The sequence below is a fragment of the Taudactylus pleione genome, unplaced genomic scaffold (genome assembly GCF_031769625.1).
Source record: "Taudactylus pleione unplaced genomic scaffold, aTauple2 ptg000296l, whole genome shotgun sequence".
NCBI lineage: Eukaryota > Metazoa > Chordata > Amphibia > Anura > Myobatrachidae > Taudactylus > Taudactylus pleione.
In genome coordinates, this window is record NW_028284698.1 from 16,909,066 (window position 1) to 16,933,308 (window position 24,243).

Here is a 24,243-nt window from a genome sequence, read left to right on the forward strand (position 1 = left end):
AAGAAAATATCACAATCCTTTATGGAGCTGAAAATGGAAAATGCATTAGTTAACTGAATTAATCTTGTAGGCTAATAATATTACATGCATAGCATGTCTGTCTCTCAGCCTGAGAGCACATCTGCTTATTGTATGGCTCATGGGCAGTGGATGCATCACAACACACTCGAGAAAAGGAAAACAAGGTCGGAGGTTACATGAAAGCACCAGGCTTTCTGTAGAGCTGCGTACAAGGCAATTTTCTCTTTAATGTTAAATAGAAATCAACCACATTTATCTTCAGGCTAATTTTTCATACTTACAATTTATGTAGTAGTCAATATTGCCCGCTAAGTCGGATCATTTCTAACATTTTCTATTTTCTTTAGTGGTAGGGATGTGAGATGATATCATTCTTTTATTTTATGCTAAACTGCAGACTTTCATAGTAACCCCAAATTAAATATGCTGCTATTCCAGCAATATGCAGTCCAGTTACGTGAAAATGTTAATGTTTTAATGCAATTCATTATCCTGCAGTACATATATGTTTAGGCTGCCACTAGATGTCACTCAATAATAATACATATGTGGTGGTAAATTTACTAGCCATCGGTTTTGTGTCGATTTGAAATCCGATTGGTATAGGTGGCGTGTTTGTGACCAAAAAATGTGTATTTATTATTCAGGCGTTTTCAGTGTCATTTAATAACTGACCGATGTTGGTCAGTTTTTGCTGGCGTTAAGTCTGTCGGTTTATCATTTACGATGGAAACAGACGGCAAATAGAAATGAAAAGCTGACTGAAAAGCAACCGAAATCCAACAAACACTTCCTAGTGCTTTTCTACTGGTCATAACATACCAAAAGGCGTGTATCTATAATGGGTGCAGCGTGTGGGGTGCACAAGGGCCCCTGGGTCCAGTGGGGCCCACACCGCACAACCTGCACCCATATTTTCCCACGCTAGCTGTTGCAGCCCTGCAAAAAACGTATGAAAAATGGCCACCCCGGCATGCCCAGTGGGAAAATCGCTGGGAAAATGTTGGCCCCGCCATTTTCCCAGTGACCTGCTCATGCGCAGTAGACTCTGGGCACAGACTAGTGCCCAGAGTCTACTGCTGCGTTCAGTCCACTGCCGGCTGCCGAGGAGAGATGAGGGGGCCCGGACGGGGAATGCACACGGGCTCCCTCCTCTCTTAATATGCCCCTGCATACCACATGCAATTTATACATCACAAACCCCTATATAAAAATCCTAAATCGCCCAAGCACATTATGAGGGTCTAGTGAGGCGTTGAAGTGAGTTGATGGTAGGAGAGTTGAGTTTAGAGAGAGCAGTTTGGTGACTTCTATAGCAAATTTTTGAAAGTTGTCCTTTTGTGTGTAGTCTTGTTTTAGATAAAATTTTGTCTCATTGTTTGTCTACTGTGAATTCTCGTCTTTCTTGTTAGTGTTTGTTTGTTTGTTTGTGTGTGCCTGTGGTGTGTAGTGTCAAGCTAGGTACACACTTAACAGATGTCTGCAGATTGAAATGGTTGTTCATACACACTGAACAAATATCATCTGGCCGGGGGGGGGGGGGCGGGGGGTCGTGCCCGTTCACACAGCACGATGCCCCAATATATCTGTGCAGCACAGCCTACGTGATATGCCTGTAAATGACGGTGATGTAGTTTGGAAGCCAACGGTCTAAATGCCGACCGCCGGCTTCCAGACTTTCTAATCCCGGCGTGGTACTAATGACAGGCATCGAAAAGTCGACGACTGTCATTACCAGATGCCAGAAGACCGACGCCCGGCATACCGAACGAAGGTAAGCCGGGCGCGGGCAGCCGCGCGGGGGAGGGGGGTTATGTTTAGGGCTCCCGGGGGGACTTAGCTTTAGGCACCCCCCCGGGAGGGTTAGGTTTAGGCTAGGCGAAGAGGAGTTTAGGCACCCCCTCGGGAGACTTAGGTTTAGGCTGCGGGGAGGGGGGGGTTAGGTTTAGGCACTTAGAGGGGGGATTACGGTTAGGCACTTGGGGGGGGAGGTTAGGGTTAGGCACCCCTAAGGTAGAGTTAGGGTGGGGAATTAGGTTAGCGATACTTATCTTAAGGACAATCAGGATTTTCACCCTTGCCGGGATGCCGCTGTCGGGATTTGTACTGCCGGCCCTGCGTCCGGCGATAATACATACTACACCCAAATTACGTTGTTCACTGACATATCGCTGGTACACACTGGCCGATTGATCGGCCAATATATCTGCCAGTGTTTACCCATAATTAGTATAGGTTTTCTTTTTCAGTGTTTGTCTTATCTGTCTTCTTTGTTTAAGTTGTTATCTGTTTAGATGGAGGGGGAGAGGAGAAGGAGCAGAGAGGACCCTCACACATACAAACCCATCCATAGCCTCACTTCCTAAGAGGAAACGATAATGTCCCATTATTTGCTGTCATTAAGTTCATTTCAGCATACTTACCATTAAAATGTTTATTTATTTATTGGTTATGTGAAAAAATTGTTAACATGACAAACAATATATTTTGTAAAGGTACACCAAATGTGGTATACTGGTGTAGTGCAATGATTCACACAATGGGCCTGATTTAGAGGTGTATGCACTGTCGATGCTACATGCAAGCGACCAATGTTTATAGCCTGCACGTGTCCAATTCGCACAACGTATGCGTCCTGATGGTTACCGTCGGGAGACGCAGAACAAATTTGGATGCAAGAGACAAGAATTTCAGTGGCATTCCTGGGAGGTGACGGGGAGGTTGTTAGGCAGACAAGGGCTTGTCGTGGTCAGAAATGGCACCTTTTGCCGCAGTTGCACTGACACTGGCGGGCATGTTCAGATGGAAATTCTGCCCTTCCATATGGTGGTGCAATGCCGTTGGTGTGACCGATGGCGCATCTTAATACACAGACTGGTGGATTAGCGCTGCAGCTGGAGGGCGTCTCAGTAGGAGAACCATTGGGTGCCTCAAGGGCATAAAGATGCAATCACGCTGTATAAAAAGTCGCAGTTGCGGCTGCAATAGCATGCGCCTCTGAATCAAGCCCCAATATGATTCAACAAGCCTATTTTGACAAATGTTTCAATTGTATTTTTAAACAATTGCCAGTGTAGATATCCATCAAGCACCTATCCTATATGAGGTAACATTACTGCACTTTTAGTTTTGCAGTAACAAAACACAAAGGAAAGGTACACTTACATGTGAAAGAGATGTTAATAAGTGCTTTGTCCAATAGAATGTGTTATAGAACAATGCACGTCTGTCAGTTGGTAATCTATTACTTCACTGGTTGGCAGGCGGTTTGTGGTCGGTTTGCAAACTGATGCTTAGTAAAGCTGTGGTGTGTATACTTATCTATGTATAATAATCAATAGTTCTTTCGATGTTCTAATGTCGGTCATTTGGCCGGCTTGCCTTTAGTAAATGGTCATATTGCAAATCCAACGGAAAATTGCCCCCAAAAACAAAACTGACAATTGGCAAATTTACCCCATGGTGTCTTCACAAAGACATTTTTATTTTTTATTCATGGTCTTTAAATGTATATAATAGAATGCAAGTGAAAGCTATCTTATAAAATAAAAACACACAAGCACATATACATAGAGCATACACCAGCTTTGCAGTTATGATGCGGTGCTTGTTGAACTGTCAGTGATTGATTTTTCTTTTGCATTATTGGAAGTTTTTTTCAAGGCTTTGTAACTCAGTAGATACTGTATGGATGGACCCATCACAGCAGATTGAAGTTTACAGTGACTGCATCATTTTAACATTTTCATATGAAGCAGTGTAGATGAAAAACACTCATAGTTAATATTTTATTTCCCAGCTATTAGTCAATACAGATTGGTCCTTGATATTTTCATATATTATTTAGAAATCCCTTGCCATTAGCTTGCAACCTGTTAAAATTTGAGCTATTGTCATGGATATAGATTAATATGGAAATGAAGCATACACTTGGTGGTGAGAAAAAAACACAAGTATGCCTGAAAAATGTACAAAGTCCCTAAAATGATCCTAAAGAATGACTATGAGCCCGATTTAGAGTTGTACGTAAACCCGATGGTTTGCGTGCAACTCCTTGGTTGCCAATCAGTGCAGGATCTGTACTGCTAATGTGTTCTTCGGTGTCTGCAACACAATGGATATGTTGCACCTGTTTGGGGCGCAGGGAAGTGGTGGCGACAGGGAGCATTTTCATAAACGGGCGCATCTCCCCCTGTTTTCAAGACGTGCCGAGGTCAGTTTAACAGAGAAAGAGATGTTTCAATGATTGCGCTTAGGCTGCTTGGGTCAGATCCCCCAAATAGGATGTACCCTGATTGCCTTGAAAAAGACCTTCCTGGGTTGAAACGCATTGGCAGAGAGGGGGGACAGCGGGACCTTACCTTGCAATCGGTTCTGGAACAGTGCCTGAGAGTCGGCTGGAATCCCCGGGGATATAACATCTTCTGAGCTTTCTACGAGCTTGTTTGGTATGAGTCCACCTTCACCCAAGCTGGTATATTAAGATGTATCTGTTTCATCCATAATGGCCCGAACTTTTTGGATGTATGGGTGATTTTTTAAATATTTTATGATCATTAAATTTTATTACTTTGCAACATTTTGTTTGTAGAACTTTTTTTCAAAGGATATATGATATATAAGAAAGAATTTAAATATTATTTTTATTTGTTACCACCTTTCCATAAGTTCCTAAGGAAAATATGTGGATATAAACTGTGGTTGGGAGACAACTAATGAGAACAAGCTGCAGTAGATTATCTTTGTATTTTGTTTTTTATTGTTGTGAGTCTCAGCATACTATCCTTCCCACTTGTGAGAGCTGATTAAGTAAGAAATAAAGATCCTTCCTTTTAGAAAAGATAAGAATTCATTTACACATATGTGCCGATGTCAACTTTACTGGCCCCGGCTGCGTAAATTCCATCCTTATCCTGAGTAATCTGAGAGTTACTCAAATATATTCACGTAAGTGATCCGATGATGCATCCTCTGACACAGAAGCGGATCACAGAGGCTGGCAGAAGGCATTTATTTACACAAAACGATTCCTGCGGCATTAGCATCTTATTGCACAGCCACTGCGTACAAAGGCCCTGATTCAGAGCCGGACGCTCTTTCAGTGCGCTCGCTCTGAATCAGGGAGTTTTGGGTTTTTTTGAGCCGGCCCCCTGGCCGCTCGCTAAGCTGTGGGCGACCAATCACAGCTTTATCGAGCGACCAGGTGATGGTCGCGATGGTCGCAACCATCGGGCTTGCGACGAGATCCTTGTGGTAGGGTCTCGTCTGCCGCAAGCCCCAGTGAGCTTCCGGCTCTAATAGAGCAGGAAGCTCACTACTGACATCACTAGTGATGTCAATAGGGCCGCCCACAAACAGCAGGCGTTCCTTTAGGAACGCCTCAGTTTGTCCAGCCACTCCCCCACCCCTCCTACAAAACGGGGCGAGCTGTCGATCAACATCGACAGCCGCCCCGTTTTGCTGCGAGCCCCGGAGCGAGTGATTTCTCGCTCACTCCGGGGCTCGCGCACGCGCGTGCACACTGCCCGGCCATCGACACGCTTGCGAGTGGGCCTGAATCAGGCCCAAAGGTCACAGCGGCCAGCAATAGTATGTAACTCTAAATCAGGCTCTATTACCAAACAGTTCAAGAGGCTGTTGATGTAATGCAGCATAATAGGAGAAAAGATACAAATATTTAAAGTAATAAACATTTTTATTCTAATATCTACCACCGCTGTCAGGTATAGCCATGGGGTTCCTGTGCTGCAGCTCCCACTTTACTCATCCTTTCCTCGGCTGGCTGTTATTCATACACTGCAACCCTGGAGTGATTTTGAATGAATACAAACAGCAGTTAATTATTATTTAGCATTGGCCTTCGAAATTATTTTAAGAGAACATTTAAATACACATTTCTAATGGTTGTCTCATAGAAGCCTGAAAGTGGTGTTTTCAACATACAGATATTCTGTGAATATGTATGTTTTACCCCTCAGCTTCTGTTATGTAATCCCATCAGTCAGTAGACAAAGCTATTACCTGATAAAGATTCATTTTATTTAGTTAACACACTATGGTCGGGATGTAATAAAGGAAAAATGTGGTAAAACCCTGGTGTTACCCTATAAAAGCCTATGGGCTTCTTACCGCATCCCGCACCCGACGCTTCGCCGACACCCCGCAGTCGCCCAGCACTGGCCCCCACTCACCTTATTCTCCTGGTCTCCGGCCCTTGCTCCTCCTGGGTCCTCCACCTCCTTCTCCTCCAAATCTTCTTCCGGGTGCAGGGAGGAGAAGGAGCCCGGGACTTCCTGCACAGGTCACCAACAGGAAGTTCCCGGGGCTCGGAGGGGGCGGAGTCCCACCGAGACCCCCTCACACGGTGTCGGCTGCTTCGCAAAGGGCAGCTCTTATCGCAAGAGCTGTCCTTTGCGATACTAATTGCATATGTTAGTACATATGTGATTAGTAAGGTTTCGGTGACTGGCAGGAAGTACACCACAAATTTAGTACATCCCGCTATATGGGCCTGATTGGACGCTAATTGCACGCAATGCCGATATGCACGCAGTTGGCCGATGTTATAAGTACTGCGCATGCGTCCCGATGGTGACCTCAGAGAGATGAAGTTCATATTTGGACGCAAGAGCTGTGGAAGGTAACATGGGGGTGGCTAGCCAGCCGCGGGCATGTCGCTGACAGGAGCCGTGTATGAAGACGCAGTAGCGCTGACACAGGACGCCATGTTCAGATGGAGAAATTGCTCCTGCCATATTGGTGGTGCAAGCTTCGATGGTGCGAGACTGATTAGCGCCGCTGTAAGTGGCCTTCTTAGTATGGTCAGAATCAGCCACAGCATTAGCATAAAGATGCGTCTGCGTCCCCTCTAAATCTGGCCCTATGACCTGTATTACTGTTTGGTGGGTGAAGGTGATCTCAGTAATGCAATGTGGCACAAAAGAAAACCAGTGTCTTTTCTTGGCTCAAATAAACCAAAAAAATAACTACACTGACTTCCATTATATCATGTTCATTATAATTCTATAGTTTGGATGTAGTATAGTCTAAGAAGGGTTGTGGGTGGGCTCTAAACTGTGACGGTGCATATTTAATCAGGGGTTTTTATAGGGACGTAGTTACTTTGCCGACAGAAAAGATGCCGGCTGTTGAAATCCCTGCGTCGGAATCTCGAACCAGAACTAAACATAGGCGCCTGAATCCCGATGCCGGAATCCCCAACAGCCAGCATCCCGAACATAAGAATAGCAGGGCCTGGATCTGGGATAGGTGTTAGCCGTGGGGTGGGGGGGAGGGAGGGTTAGGCACCATGGGGGGTTAAGGTTAGGCTACGGATAGCTGTTAGGCACCACTGGGGGGTAGAGTTAGGCACTAAGGGGTGAGGGTTAGGTTCAAGCACCAAGGGGGGAGGGTTAGGTTTAGGCAGTAACAGGGAGGGTTAGGGTCTGGGGTGGGAGGGTTATGGTGCAAGAAAGGAGGGTAAGAGGGAAAAGGGGGAGGGTTAGCGTAGTTTTGTACCCCTGTCAGGATACTGAGCATCGGGTTGCCGGTGTCGGTATATTGACAACTGGCATCCCGACTGCCGCTATTTCATACCCAACCTGTGTTTATACCGTGTTTCCCCGATAATAAGACACTGTCTTATTATTTTTTTGGTTCCAAAAAACACCATAGGGCTTATTTTCGGGGTAGGTCTTATTTTAACTAACATTGACAGCCCCTTATGCAGGCCCCCCTGTAGCAGTGCCCCTTATGCAGGCCCCCCTGTAGCAGTGCCCCTTATGCAGGCCCCCCCCTGTAGCAGTGCCCCTTATGCAGCCTCCCTTGTGTAGCAGTGCCCCTTATGCAGCCTCCCCCCTGTAGCAGTGCCCCTTATGCAGCCTCCCCCCTGTAGCAGTGCCCCTTATGCAGCCCCCCCCCCCCCTGTAGCAGTGTCCTTTATGCAGGCCCCCTTATTGCAGTGCAAGTACGGTACTTACCTGAGTCACCGCCGTCCGGGATGTCCCTTTCACTTGCGCGCTGACTGGATCTAATATGATCCAGCAGGCGCGGCCGCACAGGATCCTCAGTGCGCGGGTGACGTCATGACGTCACCCGCGCACTGCATAACTGGGAACGCTGGTCTCTGCAGCGTTCCCAGCTCAAAAATAAAAAAAGGTAGGTCTTATTTTCGGGGTAGGGCTTATTTTAGACCGGGCTACAAAAGTAAGGGTAGGGCTTATTTTCAGGGTAGGTCTTATTATCAGGGAAACACGGTACTATCTATTGTAAAGATTGGATTCTGGGCTGTAATAAACTGTGAGATGCAATCCTGTCGGAAAACATTGAAAAAATGGCAAAGATGAAAACCCACAGCTTAGTAAATATACCCAAGATCTTCATTTCTTCTCTTTTACTCAGTATCTATTAACCTTGTAATCAATTAATCCTACACCATTACAGTAACTAATAGCTAACAGTATTACACACAAAAGGAATGTGTACCACTGCCACATGCTCAGACAGTACATTATAGACATGGATATGAAAATTACTCTTTGAGATCCCAAGATATGGTAAGGAAGGACAAATTTGAAACCTCAAAGAATCAACAGAAGTTTTTTTGAAATCTTAAGTCATTTGCTATGGAAATTTTCTATGAAATTTTTGAGTCTGTGTCTCCTCAACCTATTCATATTGCATATCAAATGATTTTTTTTTTTTTAATTGAAATGTGTCAGTCCTGGTATTAAAAAATGTCAGTATTCTGTTATAGTACTAATTGTATGCTGATAATTACGCAAAATAAAATGGTAGGTTAATTTGCATTTAATAAAGGTAGTGTATCATAAAGTTGTATACTATGTGAAAAAAACCATAGCATGATACAGAAAATCTTTAGAAACTACTGTAAAAAATCACTTCTATTAAAATTATTGGCTATTGCACCTTTTTAAAACTGATGGTTAAAGCTATGATTATAATGCCATTCCTAACTAGGGGTGCAGAATCGAATATTAACCACAGTTTTCACCAGGGACCCTAGCAAGAATAATGGTTAAAGACCCCTCCCCCAGAGCACTTTAAACAGTGTGGCCTAAAATATTTCTTACATTATTATCCAAAAGGGCATATTTATTATTATTTACACTTTGCCCCGAAAATTAAGAATCCCTATCGCCACGTATCATATTGTTCTGTAATATATTAATTTAAAATCGCCAAGAGAAGAACTCGTCCTGGCAATCAGGAAGAAGTAAAGTGCTTGCTTGTTCGATCACTTTACTACCTGGAACCATTGTTCATAAAGAATAAAGGTTCTTATATGATTGGCGAGAACACATGGAGTGTGGGAAAACTTCATTATCAAGAGAGAATATACTGTAGAATTGTTACCTTAGGGCCAGCCCGACCTATATGTTGACTATGTTGGCACTTAGAGTGCCATGACCAGCTTCCTGCTGTGAGCAGCCCAGCCACAATTCAGCCCCCAGTGCGACCACACAGAGGAGGATTGAGGATAAAGAACCCCAGGGCTCTCCCTCCACTCTGCCTCTGGCCCACACTGGGAGTGACATGCAAACACACAGCCTCCCCCTCCCCTCAGCAACTGGGGTAGCAGACATTAGTTTATGTTATTTCTCTTGTACTTTTCACTCTAACTATAAACGGGATGTAGTTAGGATACAGGCGGGCGCTATCCCGCCCGGCGATATTCCGACATGGGACTAAAGATAGGCGTCAAAATCCTGACGCCTATCATTAGCCCCACTACTAAATCCCGACACCCGGCTTAACAAGCGAAGGTAAGCCGGGTGTTTTAGCGTGTAGCCACGGGGGGGGGCTTAGCGTTAGGGACCCCCGGCGGGACTTAGGGCTCGGCACCCTGCTGGGAGGGTTAGGGTAGGGAAAGTGGGGGTTAGGCACCACTAGGGGGGGTTAGGGTTAGACACCCCCCCGGGAGGTTTAGGGTGCGGGGAGGAGGGGATTGGTTTAGGCACTAACAGGGGGGTTAGGATAAGGCACTAAGGAGCGGGTAGGCACCCCTAAGGGAGGGTTGGGGGGGGGGAGGGTTAGACTTCTTACCTGAAGCTGTCGGGATTCCGACCCGTTGGGCTGCTGCTGTTGGTATTTGATCCAGCGGCTATACAGCCACAGGCATTACATACCGATTCCCTTAATTAGTGTGGCTGGCATAGGACGGCATACAAGAAGAGGGAACACCCCTTAGCAAATTCAACTATGAATGAATACAATACATATGTAATGGCTCTTTAGAGCTATCTCTTTCATTCCATTTTGTCTAAAACACTGCTCATTTTAGACACATTTATGGTTTGTACTGTATGTTTATAGGGAATCGGTACATATGTATTGTATTCAATCCTAGATGAATTTGCTAAGGGGTGTTCCCTCTTCTTGTATGCAGTCCTATGCCAGCCACACTAAGACCCATGAAATGCTGCCTTGAATCCCGATGACAGTAACCTGACCGCTGACATCCTGTTGGTAAGTGTGAGGGTGTGGCTTAGGGTTAGAGGTTCGGGTTAGGCACTAGGGGGAGGGTTAGGGTTAGGCTGCGAGAGGGAAGGGTTAGGTTTAGGCTGCGGGGGGAGAGGGTTAGGTTTAGGGGTAGAGTTAGCGTTAGGATACTTACCTCCATGTGTCAGTATTCTCATCTAGGACAAAATTCAGTTAGGCGAAAAGCCGCGTTTGGCGACAAGTTTTTGCCGATTTGCGCTTTTCGCCTGTTTCAATTCCCAGGAGTTTTCACCTAGGCGAAAACTCCATAGGCAAAAACAGGCAAAAAAGTATCTCTAGCAAAAGGCAGGAGAAAAGATGTGCAAAATCCATATTTTGGGGTACAAATGTGGGGACTTGGCTCAGAACCCTTTGGACATCCCCCCTAATGACTAATTGGGCAAAAACATTATCTTAATTTGCCCCAAAAAAAGACATGTCCCATTTGGGGCGTAAAAGTAAAAAGTATTGGAAAAATGGTAAAAAGTAGGGGCCAGGTATTTTGGGGGGGGCTATAAGATTGCAGGAAGCTGCAGCAGGTGTTTTTTTGAGATTTTTTAAATCTTCACTTTAGAGACACCGAAATATACTAGTACCCAAATTTAACTGCGATACTTATTTTTCTCAAAAACATTGCATTATATAATTTTTTCACACTTATGCAAACATACATATAACAGGCATTTGACTCATTTTAAGATCACTAAATACTTTTGTTAGGACTATTAATACTCTTCTATATTGATTTCCAGGGTCAGTGAGCCTTTTTTTGGGGTACAGACTGATTTCCCCAAAATTTGCTGCCCTTTTCACTAGTTTTGTTATTAAATACATTCGTCTATCTTCGTTTTCGCCTGTTTTGAAATTGAATACGGAGGTAAGTGTCCCGCGCATGGCGAAAACATCACGTCCAACACAGGCGAATGAGGCAAAATCATTGCACTTTTCGCTGATCTCGGCTTTTCGCGACTAATTAAATTCGCCCCCTAGTCGGGATTTTGAGCACCGGGATCCTGATCGCCAGCAACCCATACCCAACCCGTTTGGACAATTTATATATTATGCTCTCTTTTGTTGGGTGATCTTGCTAGCAGGGGTGTATCTAGGGGTCCGAGCGCCCCTGGCAAACCAAGGGACTGGCGCCCCCCTCCAATGACTGTTTCTACTGGTACAAAAAAAACTAAGACACACTGGGGGTAGTTTAATTCACACACCTGTAGAAATAGGGAGAATATATATATCTTTTATAGAACTTACTCTATTGCAACCCACTATTTATTAATTTATTTATGCAAAAAACACGCAGGAAAAGATTTAAAACATTGCGTCAAAAATAAACAAAATGCATTATGGGTAAAGTAATTTAAATATATTTAAATACAGCTGTCTATACTGCATTATGCTATTTAACAACTCCACCTTGTACATCACTAGGATGACAACCCACAATGGTCCTTTCCTAAAACCAACCTAAGAATAAAAACTGTCCATAAGTATCTTGTCCCATTCCCCAACATGAAATATCCACAACCTACAAGGATCATGGCAAGTTCCTCAAACTAAGGAAACATGAATTTACTATGCTTACACTGGGGGTAGTTCAATTTACACGCCTGCAGAAATAGGGAGACAATATATATATATATATATTTATTTATATTTTTTTCAGTTATAACACTTAATACATGCAATGAACTGTTTATTAATTTCTATGTGTCAACGACACAGGAAAAGAGGGCATCAATAACAAACTAGATGCATTGTGGGCAAGATAATTTGCATATATGCAAATAACCTTGCGAATAGAGCCTTGTGATTGATATGGCACTCTTCTCCTGCATGATTGACATATGGGAATCAGTGAGTGGTGATTGGTATATGGTGGGTATTGTGGGGGAAGAGATATATTAGGTAAAAAAAAAAAAAATTTAGTCTCTCTAATTTTAAATGTTTCTGATATGAAGGGACATATAAGAAGCCTGATACACATTAGAAGTCAATGAGAGATAGAGCAGAGCAGCGCATAGGAGACAAGATAAAAGGAGACCAGGGATCCTTTGCTCGTCGGCGCCCCTGGTGAGGGCCATCTAGGCAATAGGAAGATATGCCACTGCTTGCTAGGATACTGGAGGACAGATTAAAAATATTTGTAAGCGTATATTTTATTGTAAATAAAAAGACATTCAGTCCTAATCAGTCTACATTACAGATGTGTCTTCATACATTGTGGCTTCAGTTGCGTCCAATAGTCCTGCTCACCACTACAGGTCCCGGATGACTCGGCCGTGCCTAGCGTCTTTCATGCTTTAAATGTACATCTTATTCACATTAATAAAACAACTTGGAACTTCGAGCGGCAACACTTGCATTGCTAGATCACAGTTGCAGCCCAGCGTCTCTAGTATTCTGTGAATAGCTTTTGCTGCATCTGCAATTCAACTAAGATGCAAAATGCAGAGAACAATACGGTATGCTACACTTCTCGAGGTGTCTCAGGCGCGTTGGTCATGTTACACCATATGAGCCAGATGAGGATTCATCTGTATTAATGTTATGTTATTAATAATTATGTTCATCTGCAATAGCCTCCATTCAATACTCTTTAGTTAATAGAGTCTGGAGAAAGGCATGGGTTTGTGTATTATGCCATAAAATCCCTGTAGATAGACTATAGTATTGATACATGGCATTCTATAATTTTTTATTACATTCTTTTATTTTGTAGGAGCTACAGAGACGCTGCAATACTCTAATTTCCCTGATAGAAAAAGAAAACTTGGAGATTGAAGAAAAAGAAAGAGCAGAGAAAAAGAAAAAGACATCAAAGTCATCGGTAAATATATTTACTAAGGAACACACAATTGCATGTTTAATAATGCTTAGTAAATGTAGATCTGCGAATACTAGAAGCGAATATTTATACTTTTTATTACAAATTACGTTAAATAAGTATTTGGACATGCAATGTGTGTGTCTATATCATTTATCACAGTAAAATAAATAATTCATATACATTCTGCTGACCACACACTGCAATATTGCAGCAAATATTAGATTATTAGCCGGTATCACAGAATGTGGTCAGCAAAATACTGTGATGCTCAATAATAATACGATCAAAATAGATTAGATCATTTACAGGCATGTTGGTTTATGCAGTCATTTCCAGACCATACTAACAAGCCTCTGTCTGTCTGATTGTGATGGAGGCGCTAAGCCTGAGGGCCAAACAGCCGGATTCTATTTAGTTATTTATATTTGTGGGAGGTAGGGGTTTATTCCATCTGCATTATTATTAAATCATGTGCGTCATGATAAAACGGTTTCGCCTATTTTTATTTTATGGCTGGAGGTGTTTTGTACTTCAAAGATCTGCCCAGTTTACATTTTTGTAGTGCTTGGGGTTAATGCTGGGCATACACTGTGAGATAAAATGTCTCCCAGACCGACAGACATTTTATCTGACAAGCTCAAATCCAGTAGATATTGTGCCCATACACTGAGATATTTCTGATTTTCCCCCATGTGGAGGAAGAGGGGAAATGTTGGGCACTCACACACTGCCAGATGCGTTTGCCCAGTTATCAGATCATTCGTGCATGTTGGAAGATTTTTCATGCCCAACCGTCCAATCATCGCTGATCAGTAGCAGTCATACACTATGCAGTTATCTGTCCGATTCGCCAATAGTTAGCAGATTGGGACGATAATTGCATAATATATTCCGGCTTTAGTGGAAATCATTTTTTTACTCTTCCTACAGATGTGTACTATGATGCAGCTTTTTTCACGCCTAGTTCTGTCGTGCTTATCTGCAGCTTTGTACATATATAAAAATATTCCTGTGCAGTTAAAGTCGCAGCCCGGCGTCTTTGGTACAGATTGAGTGGTGTTTTGCTGAGTTCACGTTGCAAATAAGTAGCAAATTTAAAGAAAAAGTCACTGTTACACCGAGCCAGGCAACTCGCTGTATGGAATAATGAGCCTAATAGTATGAGGGCACAACTGTAAGTGAATTTTATTTTCTCTGGACATACTGTATAGCACTTATTTTTTCAGGAATTTTTTTATTTTAAACTGGGAAAAACATAAAAGAAAAAATATATTATGAAGATTTCAAAGTAAACAGTAGACGTAGGTTTCCCTGTTAGTAATTATGACATGCCTTAAAGTGTGCTTAAATACTGTAGCCTCTATTATGGATTTCTGTTAAACATACTGTTAGTAAGTAGGGATTAAAACAATATACAATAACAAACATATAACAATAACATTAAATATAATGACAACACAAAGTGCAGCTTGGTGACACTATATTGCTATTAGTAACAAACTATTTAAATAAGATGTTCACTGTTTTGTTTTTACAGTCTTGCACTTGCTAATACAATGCTTTGCAAACATTATTTTGTATTATTTACCACTATAGAGAGCTGTGCTTCCTCTTTGTACAGCCAAAGTTCAGTCTAAATACTGTGCTGCCGAAACATACGTGGATATTTCCCGTTACACTAAACTTTACATTGTGGGAGAAGAAAGTAAATATTAATAGCATTAGAATATAATTGGGAAGATAGGTGTTTGTCCCTGTAAATAATTGGATGTGAATATGTATGTGTTGATGATACTCATTATTGTGTTAGAAAGCAGGATATATAGTATTGGATAGCAATGTTATAATTGCATATAGTCATAAAGTAAATTGATTAAGTGAGCAAAAAACAATAATATGATTGAATGCAAGATTTTATATATATCTAAAACATAACATATTTCTGCAGATAAAATGTGGTCTGCAGTTCCAACAGTGATTCAGAATATATAATTAAACAAACGTGATTAAAAAAAAAAAATTTAAAAACTGACTGGGTAGTCAGGAAGTAGAAGCTGGTGCCTAGTATCTTAAATAAAGGTCTTTAATTTAGGAGGCCAAGAAGGCATGAGTCAGGACATAGATCTGCAATCAGTACTGCAATACTGTAGTTGCAGGCCCAATAACTGACATACCGGGTTAGATGCATTTTTACCTTTTCAGAGGCAAAAACGTTCTACAAAGCACCGTTCATTTACCTTCCTTTTATGATCTCAGCAGGCTAGAGCAGAGGTTTCCATACTCCACCATTGCAGTACATGTTTTAAGGATATCCATGTTTGAGTCCAGATGGTTAAATCAAATTGACTGAGGTACTAATTAAGTCACCTGTGCTCAAGCATGGATATCCTTAAAACCTGGACTGTAATGGTGGAGTTTGGGATCCTTTTTATCATAGAATTATGTAGAAACTGCAGTTTCTGCATAATTTCATGAATTGTTGCTACTTACTAATAGCTCAGTGCAGGAGATTTCACAGAAATCTGTGGCAGAGTGCTAATTAGCCCAGCAGATCGCAGTCCCCATTATTATCAATGGGGACTGCGATTTTAGACCTATGTACCAAACTCTAAACAGTGAAGCTCTTAGAAGTTTGGCCCTGGCTTCAGATAGTGTAAACTGCTTTAAGGCTATTGAGGCTTACGAGCAGGATAGAGATCTCCCGATCTCTCTCCCGCAGCCTCCAGTTGGCTGAGGAAATGGACACTGCAGTGTCAGCTTCCCCCGGAGAAGTCTTTCACAAGACACCTTACTGCGTACAAAGACACGGCGGCTGTACAGAAGCATCCATCTCTGAATCAGGCCCATAATCTAACGCTGCTAGGGCCTAATTTCCCATTAATGCTCATTTTATTATTTAGTTCACTACTGTTGAATGCATTTGGATCCCTAGTGTGTCCGACTCCTCGACCACAAGAGCTCGCTCATCACCACATGCAAAAGCAATCCCTTCTGTATTGCGGCGTCACTCAGTTATAGCACAACACCAATGAGCAAGGAACCAAAGGTTTATTATTTTGCAGAATGCAGTAACAAAGTACTTAAAAAACCAACAGCAGAGGTGACTCTCATCCAAATACTATTGTAGTAGATAGACTGGACAAGAGTAATGTGTTAGCACACATTACTATCTTCCCAAACTAAATATATTTCTGCTCAACTATGCAGCACATCAATAGATAGTTAAGAAACAAATGTAATATCTGCTTGCGTTTTTGTACGAAAAAGTAACAAACATTAGTAATAACAATAATTAGCAAATCACCTGGTCATCAGTAGAGGAATTAGAACGGACTGTCCTCTTTTAAGTTCTACATATTAACACTTAAATCAAATACAATTGTTTTTTAACGCAATTTAGTGAAATATTTTACTAATTTTTTTTTTTTTTTTTTTCAGTCTTGTAAAAGAAAAGCTGATCCAGGTACAGACAGTGTGAAGAAGGATGCAAAAAAAGCAAAATCCTAAAGTCTTATAAAACCCTGTATACAGGTCACTGGTTACAAAACTGCCATGTCTATTTTTCTGTCATATAATAATGCCTCCTCCAAGTTAGCGGCCAATGTTTATGCAGTATCATCATTTCCTGAATAGGACGATTTTCTTGTGTCAGAATGTGTATATTTTTCAATGTCTTTATTCTGAAATACATGTAGTATTATATTTTATGCTTCTCGGTATTTACAGCTACTGTATTTTGTGATTTTCATATATTTCATAATATAACAGTCCAAGTTTTAAGCAAGTGCAGAGGGTTTTAGCTTTTGTATGTTTTATACTGTATGTAGTGGCTTTGAAATAAAATCATACTGGTTTCATAACTTTGTCCTGCACATTTTGTGGGGAATGAGATCATAAGGAATATTACCTCTTACTTTGGCAAAAATTAAGGCTATACTGGAACAATATTTAAAGTGATTTCAACACATCGTTTTCAATACATAATGGTTTAATTTTGACATTTTCATATACCACTGCATATATTTTTCAGGACACCCTGGCCAACAATACATTTAAAAAGGATTCATATTACATTAAAAACAATATAAAATAGAAATCACCAACTAAGCAATTCAGGAATAACCCCTTTGCTACTGAGCCTGTATTTGGGATGGTCACATTCCAGTATCAGCTATAGTTTATGCAGTGCTCACACAAATTATAACTTGGAGTTTTTTTTCCAGAAGACTTTCAAATTCCTGAAAGTAGCATGTGTATGCTTATTTCTCCTAACATGGCAAAGACAATCTACCAACTTGGCAAGAAGTTTTTTTATTGAAATAGGAAGAAGTGATCAACAGTAAAAGTAATTGTGTCTATTTGTTTTGTAAACCCCACCAAGAAATACATTGTGGTTTTTGATTTGACATTAATGCACCTTTCCAAAACAGGAAAAAGCTGGAATCTACATACAGGTTTTCATACTAAAATTTGTGCTTGAAAATTATACTACTTTTTTTTTTTTTTAATGAAACGCATAAAATGTGTAGGAACAATATGATAGCACAACAAGCCAACAATTTTGCAAAGATAGACAACATCTGTATCAAATGAGTGGACCCCTGTCTTTATTGATATGAGGGTGTGGGAGATGTTGGTATTAGAACCCCCCATCTCTGGACTTCTTAATGGTATCTATAGCATATAATGTGTTATTGCCTGATGTTAACCAGAAAATAACTACTAAGATGATCGTAAGTGGAAGCTAACATTACTCATGAAAAGTAACTTAAGCTTCTGTTTACTGTCATTTTAAACATATGGTAATCCGGGAGTCATATTGACATATGTCAAGTTCAAGCTATTTATTGAATTCTACAGTATACATAATACGGAGCACTTTTATTGTGTGGACATATCAATTTGTCCAATCTGAAACATTTGGGACTTTTTCTGATTTAGGGTCACTGTGAATTCAGGTTCAAAACAACAAGTGAATATACATTTTTATATGCTTGTATTGTTTTATTATTATTATTATTATTATTAATAATAATAAAAATAATAATAATGTTATTTATATAGCACTTTTTGCCCAATAAGACTCAAAGTGCTTTACATTTGCTTTTCAAAATTACACAAGATACAAAATAAAGTTACAGAAAAGGGAGCTAAGCATTTGGGTTGTATTTTTTTTTCTCCAGAAACGAAGGGGACATTAATGAAATGCTTGCGTAAACAGGTAAGTTTGGAGTGGTTTTTTTACGGTTTCTGAAGGCCCCTTGAGCTAGGAATCGAGCTTCATAAAGCTGGAGCCACCAAGCCAAGAGCTCAACACTGAAGTTAATTAAAGATGATTCTAGGTACTTGTTATGATTCCTGGAGAGAATCGAAGGTATTAATGTAGAGCCAACTGATGACAGCCCTGAGGGCTGGAATGTATTGTACTAGTCATGGCCAAGGGTTAAGGATTTGGTTGCAGCTGTCGATGCTGCCTTGGGGCTGGTTTGTTTTGACTAGTTGTGCGGAGGGCAAGAGGTGTGATGCAGCCTGTGGACTGTAGGAGCTGCCTTGAGGGCTGGTTGTGGCCTTTATAGTCGTGGCCAAGGGACTGGTGATGTGAAGCAGCCTTGGGGCTGTTGGAGCAGCCTTGGAGGCTGATTGTGGCCTTTATAGTCGTGGCCAAGGGACTGATGGTGTGAAGCATCATTTGAGCTGTTGGAGCAGCCTTGAGGGCTGATAGTGACCTGGGGCCCCAGGACCGTTGCAGCCTTTGGGCTGATGAGACTCAGGTGAGGTATGCAACAAGAACATGGGGCTCATACAAGTGCTGCCGAGATGACACTGGCGATGGTGTGCTTAATAGCGCACCTGGAATGCAGAGTTGCTTCCAGTGCCGCCGGGATGACACTGACGACGGTGTGCTAGACTGCGCACCTGGAACGCAGAGTTGCTACCAATGCCACCGAGATGATACTGGCGATGGTGTGCTAAGTTGCGCACCTGGAACGCAGAGTGGCTACCAGTGCCGCCGGGATGACACTGATGACGGTGTGCTAGACTGCGCACCTGGAACGCAGAGTTGCTACCAATGTCACCGGGATGACACTGGCGATGGTGTGCTAAGTTGTGCACCTGGAACGCAGAGTTGTTACCAGTGCCGCCGGGATGACACTGGTGACGGTGTGCTAGGTTGTGCACCTGGAACGCAGAGTAGTTACCAGTGCCGCCGGGATGACACTTGCGATGGTGTGCTAGATTGCGCACCTGGAGCGCTGAACTGCAACCGGTGACACCAGGTTGACACAAGCCACCGGATGGTGACAGATGCTTCTGGAGTAGGACGTGCTCCGTGCTGCCCAGATGGCACAAGCAGCACGTGTGGAAGAGATGCAGGTGGAGCCGCCTGGATGGAATAAACGGCACACACGAAACACAGCTAGACTGACTCAGGAACTCGACTGACAAGCAGGGGACTGGAAACCAGAAGTACGAAAAACTTATAACCGGCATGGAGTGAAGGGCTGTCTGGAATTTAATAGGAACAAGGCCCAACCAGAGCAAGTCTCCGTTAATGATAGACCAGTGTGCAGCTATGCTGTGCACACAGACAGACAGTAATTAATGAAGTGCCTCAGGCTGGAAGCTGCAGATCCTGACAGTACTGCTAATAGTCCTTCGTCTACAAATTATTGTTAGTGAGTGGGCAGTAAGGAATCAGAAGCTGCTTCAGGTACCTTGGATTTTGTTTTGTAGGGTTGTGAAAGTCAGCAAGCCAAACTTGAAATAGATTTGCCATCTTACAGGCAGCCAGCGACGTGAGAAGAGAATGGGTCTTATGTGGCAGAAATGGGCCTGGATAATTTAGAGCCTAGGGTATGCTGGGACTCGTTGTTTCATTAACATTCTGCTCTCTTGCTATCTCTGGGCGAGGACAAAGAATATGACAGAATCAGTTGACCTTTTTGTGTTTTGAGATCCTTAAACAATTTGGGTTTAGTTGTAACTTTCTGGAATTCAGGCTTTATACTCTGTTCCATCGGCTCTGTAAGTGGACTTGCCTTTTATATGTATTACAAATGGCAATAGTCATGTTTTCCTTACCTATTGACCACTTTGCGGCACAAATATGCCTTTGCCTGACATCAATGGCATAACATTCTGCACATCTGCCTATAGAGTATCTTTGTTTGCTGACTAGGGCCCTCATTCAGAGCCTCTCGCTATCGGCAGTACGCTCGTTCCGAGCGATGTTAACACATCTGCGCATGCGTACGGTTTTTAGTACGCATGCGCGAACCAGTCAGTGCGGCCGAAAATCATTTGTACGCAATATAGCGAGTGCCTGCTATTTTGAGTGACAGAATGAGGCGTATGTGGGTGGTAACAGGGGAAGGTGCTTGAAAACGGGGAGTGGAGATCCGATCGCAGGCGTGCTTAAAGGTCAAAACGGGCGTTTTATGGGTGTGCATAATTAATATAGCAGCGTCAATGACCATGTCACTTGTTTTTTTTTAACTCAGAACTGCTCCGGCCAGGGGGCGTTTTTAAGAAATAAAAGAGCGTATGTTTTGCTCGCTCGTTCAGACTTAGAGGTGTGAACAGACTGCAATGTGCGAACGGATCATTTGCATAGCCACCCCTTGTTTTTGAACGAACGCAAATAGCGAACGGCTCTGAATGAGGGCCAGTGTTCTCTTTCTCATGTCCCTACACCTCCCTACCAAATATGTTTAAGATTCTCATGGACTATGGCTTTTTGCCATGTTACAAATTATTAAAAATGATCTGATCCTGTCACTGGGAGCTAGGCTCCCAGTCCCCAGTATTCAGCACTTAGCCCTGCAGCAGCTCTATATTAACACTCTCTAGTTCAGCACACCAGCTGCTGGACTCTGCGGCACACCTGGTCCCGCTCTCTGCACTGGGGTACTGGGAGCCGGCCCTCCAGCGTGCCACTTTGTGAACACTTCCCGCATTGCTGCAGCTGCTGGAACTAGTCTGGGGCTGCTGGCGCAACACAACTGAACACAATATTTGTACATGTCCCAGCATCTCGCTGACTTCCCTCAGGACCAAGACTTTAACCATTCCCCTGCCGCAGCTGCCGGAGGGGGCCAGACTGCGGCGCACATAAGTTGTTACATGGGACCTGATGCCAACATTTTATTTGAAATTGATGCCTAGCGCCAATTCATCCATTTGAAAATAGCGCCTTCAGCGCTGTGGCCGCCATCTTAACCACGTGGGTGGAGCGGGGGCGTCGGAAACAAGACAGTGATCCGGTCACAATAACATTATTTACAAATAAAAATATGTAAGTAACATAATGTTAGCTAAAATGTGAAAAATAAAATTAGTAGGGGTGTTATCACAAATATATAACTGATCGAATAGCAGTAACAACAAAAAGGCTATTATTATCAGGAAAAATATATTAAAAATCCTTACTACAGGTTATAATGTTACCATTCCTAGACTGCATGCCATAATTTTATACATAATAAGAGGTGTTACCATGCTGAGACTTGTAGTGCCATGTAGGAAAAATAAAATGCAGTTGCAAACTCATTATTGTTGACATTTCAACAATGATAACATAACAGTGTTAACGTGCCGAATCTCGTCATGGTTAGTGTCAAGTTGCTGACCGACATTGTGGCCACGTTAACATTCTCATGTCGACATTGTGAATGTCTACAAAATATACAACACGCGTTTCATGACTGAATAATACATGCACATGAGAAGAACAAGACATTCCCTTATAATAATGTGAATGCAACAGATACAGTTTGAGCATATGAAACAATCTCCTAGAGGTTTATATACAGTATGTTAGGTAATATAAAACCAACATGATCCAGCTTTGAGCAACAAAAAAATAAAGACATAGGCAGCATTAACAATGCTTATAAATAAAATAGTTATACATAGATTTTGCAATCCAAAGCCACAATAAATATACAGTAAATCTATTAGAATTAGATCTGATCACCCGCGATCCAAAATGAGGGGCAGCTCTAAACAGTGACAAACACCAATCACAAATGATTCAATAAAAAAGCAAGAATAAAGCACTCCACTTAGGATAGGGAGAATAAATAATGAAATAATTAGATCATTCAAAAGTTCTGAATGTCACGTAAATCATAATAGATAAAAAATACTTCAAATGTTCTGAACGTCGCTCGGGTGTGTTATATCCAACACATGAAAGGAAGTCAGCAGTCCTGTACTGGACAATGGCTGTGAGGGCTATTCCAGTGATTCCAAATACACCACCAACACTTCACCGCATTCCACCACATTCCTCCTTTACCATCACTCATTCATGAGATCTACATAGAATTATAAGAGAGGCATCTCATAGTGTAAAAACTTCAACATGATTTATTCATACATTAGTAAAAACCACAAGAACAACACAGGTGAACAGTGGCCTGGTACCGCAATTGAATTGACCTTTTTTGAATAAATCATGTTGAAGTTTTTACACTATAAGATGCCTCTCTTATAATTCTATGTAGATCTCATGAATGAGTGATGGTAAAGGAGGAATGCGGTGAAGTGTTGGTGGTGTTTTTGGAATCATTGGAATAGCCCTCACAGCCATTGTCCAGTACAGGACTGCTGACTTCCTTCCATGTGTTGGATATAACACACCAATATTTATTCTCTCTATCCCAAGTGGAGAAGCACTTTATTCTTGCTTTTTTATTGATACAGTAAATGTATGTACTTATCAGATGTGCAATGTATTGTTAGTAAAAGAAAATTGTTAGGTCTATGTTTTTTTACCTGAAAACCTTGCTTGTTATGATAATTGTTAGGAGGAAATATTTGTACACAGCGCCTAAATGTGTATTATAGATAATCTATTGTACTTTATATAGCAAAGTACAGCTTTATGTCTAGTCCCCATGTGAGAGTTATTATTTTAACCAAGGAGAAAACAAGCAAAAGAAAAACATAAAGCCTACAATTCATAGAACAAGAAATCTCTTATTGCAGTGAACATCCACTGAAGCAGGCAGACCTCAAGATGGAATTTTCTTTTAAATAATGCAGTTTTGGCAAGTGATGTGCGGATTGACTGTAACAACACATTTAACCCTTCAAAAAGTACTGGGCCTACAATGCATTTTTCACACAAGAGTTTAAAAGCTGAGAATTGAATATTTTGATTTGTTACATCTTCACAGAGATCCACAAAAAAGGTATTAATAAAACTATAATGAAATTCTAAAAATAAATAAGGTAATTTATTAAGTGTTCATCTTCCTTAGTAGAAAGTTGAATCGGAATCGGTATGTAATACCGGCTGTTGGGATGCCTCCTGTCAAAATACCAACAGTGGCATCCCGATGGTCGGTATCCCGGGTAAGTATACTTACCCTCTCCCCTTTTCCCCCTAACCCTCCCTCTTTTTAGCCTAACCCTAACCCACGCTGCACCCTAACCCTCCCCGTTAGTGCCTAAACCTAAGTTTCCCCCTTCATTCCTAAACCTAACCCTCCCCCCTTAGTGCCTAACCCCCCCAGTGGTGCCTAACACTAAACCTCCCCACTAGGGGTGCTTTTTCCTAACCCCCCCAAATCTAATGCTAACCCCGCTATGCTACCTAAACCTAACCTTCCCCCCCCCCCACTGCGGCTAAAACTAAGGCCGCCCTGGACTTACCTCTTTTGAGCTGGTGGCCTTCTGGATTCCGGCATTGGGATTAAGATAGGTATCAGTATTTCGATGCCTATCCTAAGTTCCTTGCCGGGCTTCCCCCGTCGGGATTTAGACCAGCAGCATCGCGGCCGCCAGTCTCATAACTACATACCGTTGAATCACCACTGGCAGCTATTACAGTCAGTAGTCTTTTTACATAAGTCTCTTTTAACTTTGATTACAGAGATGGA

At 42.0% G+C, this 24,243-nt stretch overlaps 1 protein-coding gene across 1 annotated transcript in view; it reads left to right on the forward strand.

Annotated features, from left to right (window-relative positions):
- Window positions 1-17,204, forward strand: part of SMARCA1 (SNF2 related chromatin remodeling ATPase 1) — a 201,705-nt gene extending 184,501 nt beyond the window's left edge. Inside the window, exons 23-24 of the mRNA XM_088482874.1 lie at window positions 13,247-13,354; window positions 16,793-17,204. Coding sequence (XP_088339000.1) covers window positions 13,247-13,354; window positions 16,793-16,861 — 177 coding nt within the window. The 3' untranslated portion in view covers window positions 16,862-17,204. The remainder of the gene's footprint in view (window positions 1-13,246; window positions 13,355-16,792) is intronic.
- The last annotated feature ends 7,039 nt before the right edge of the window (window positions 17,205-24,243 follow it).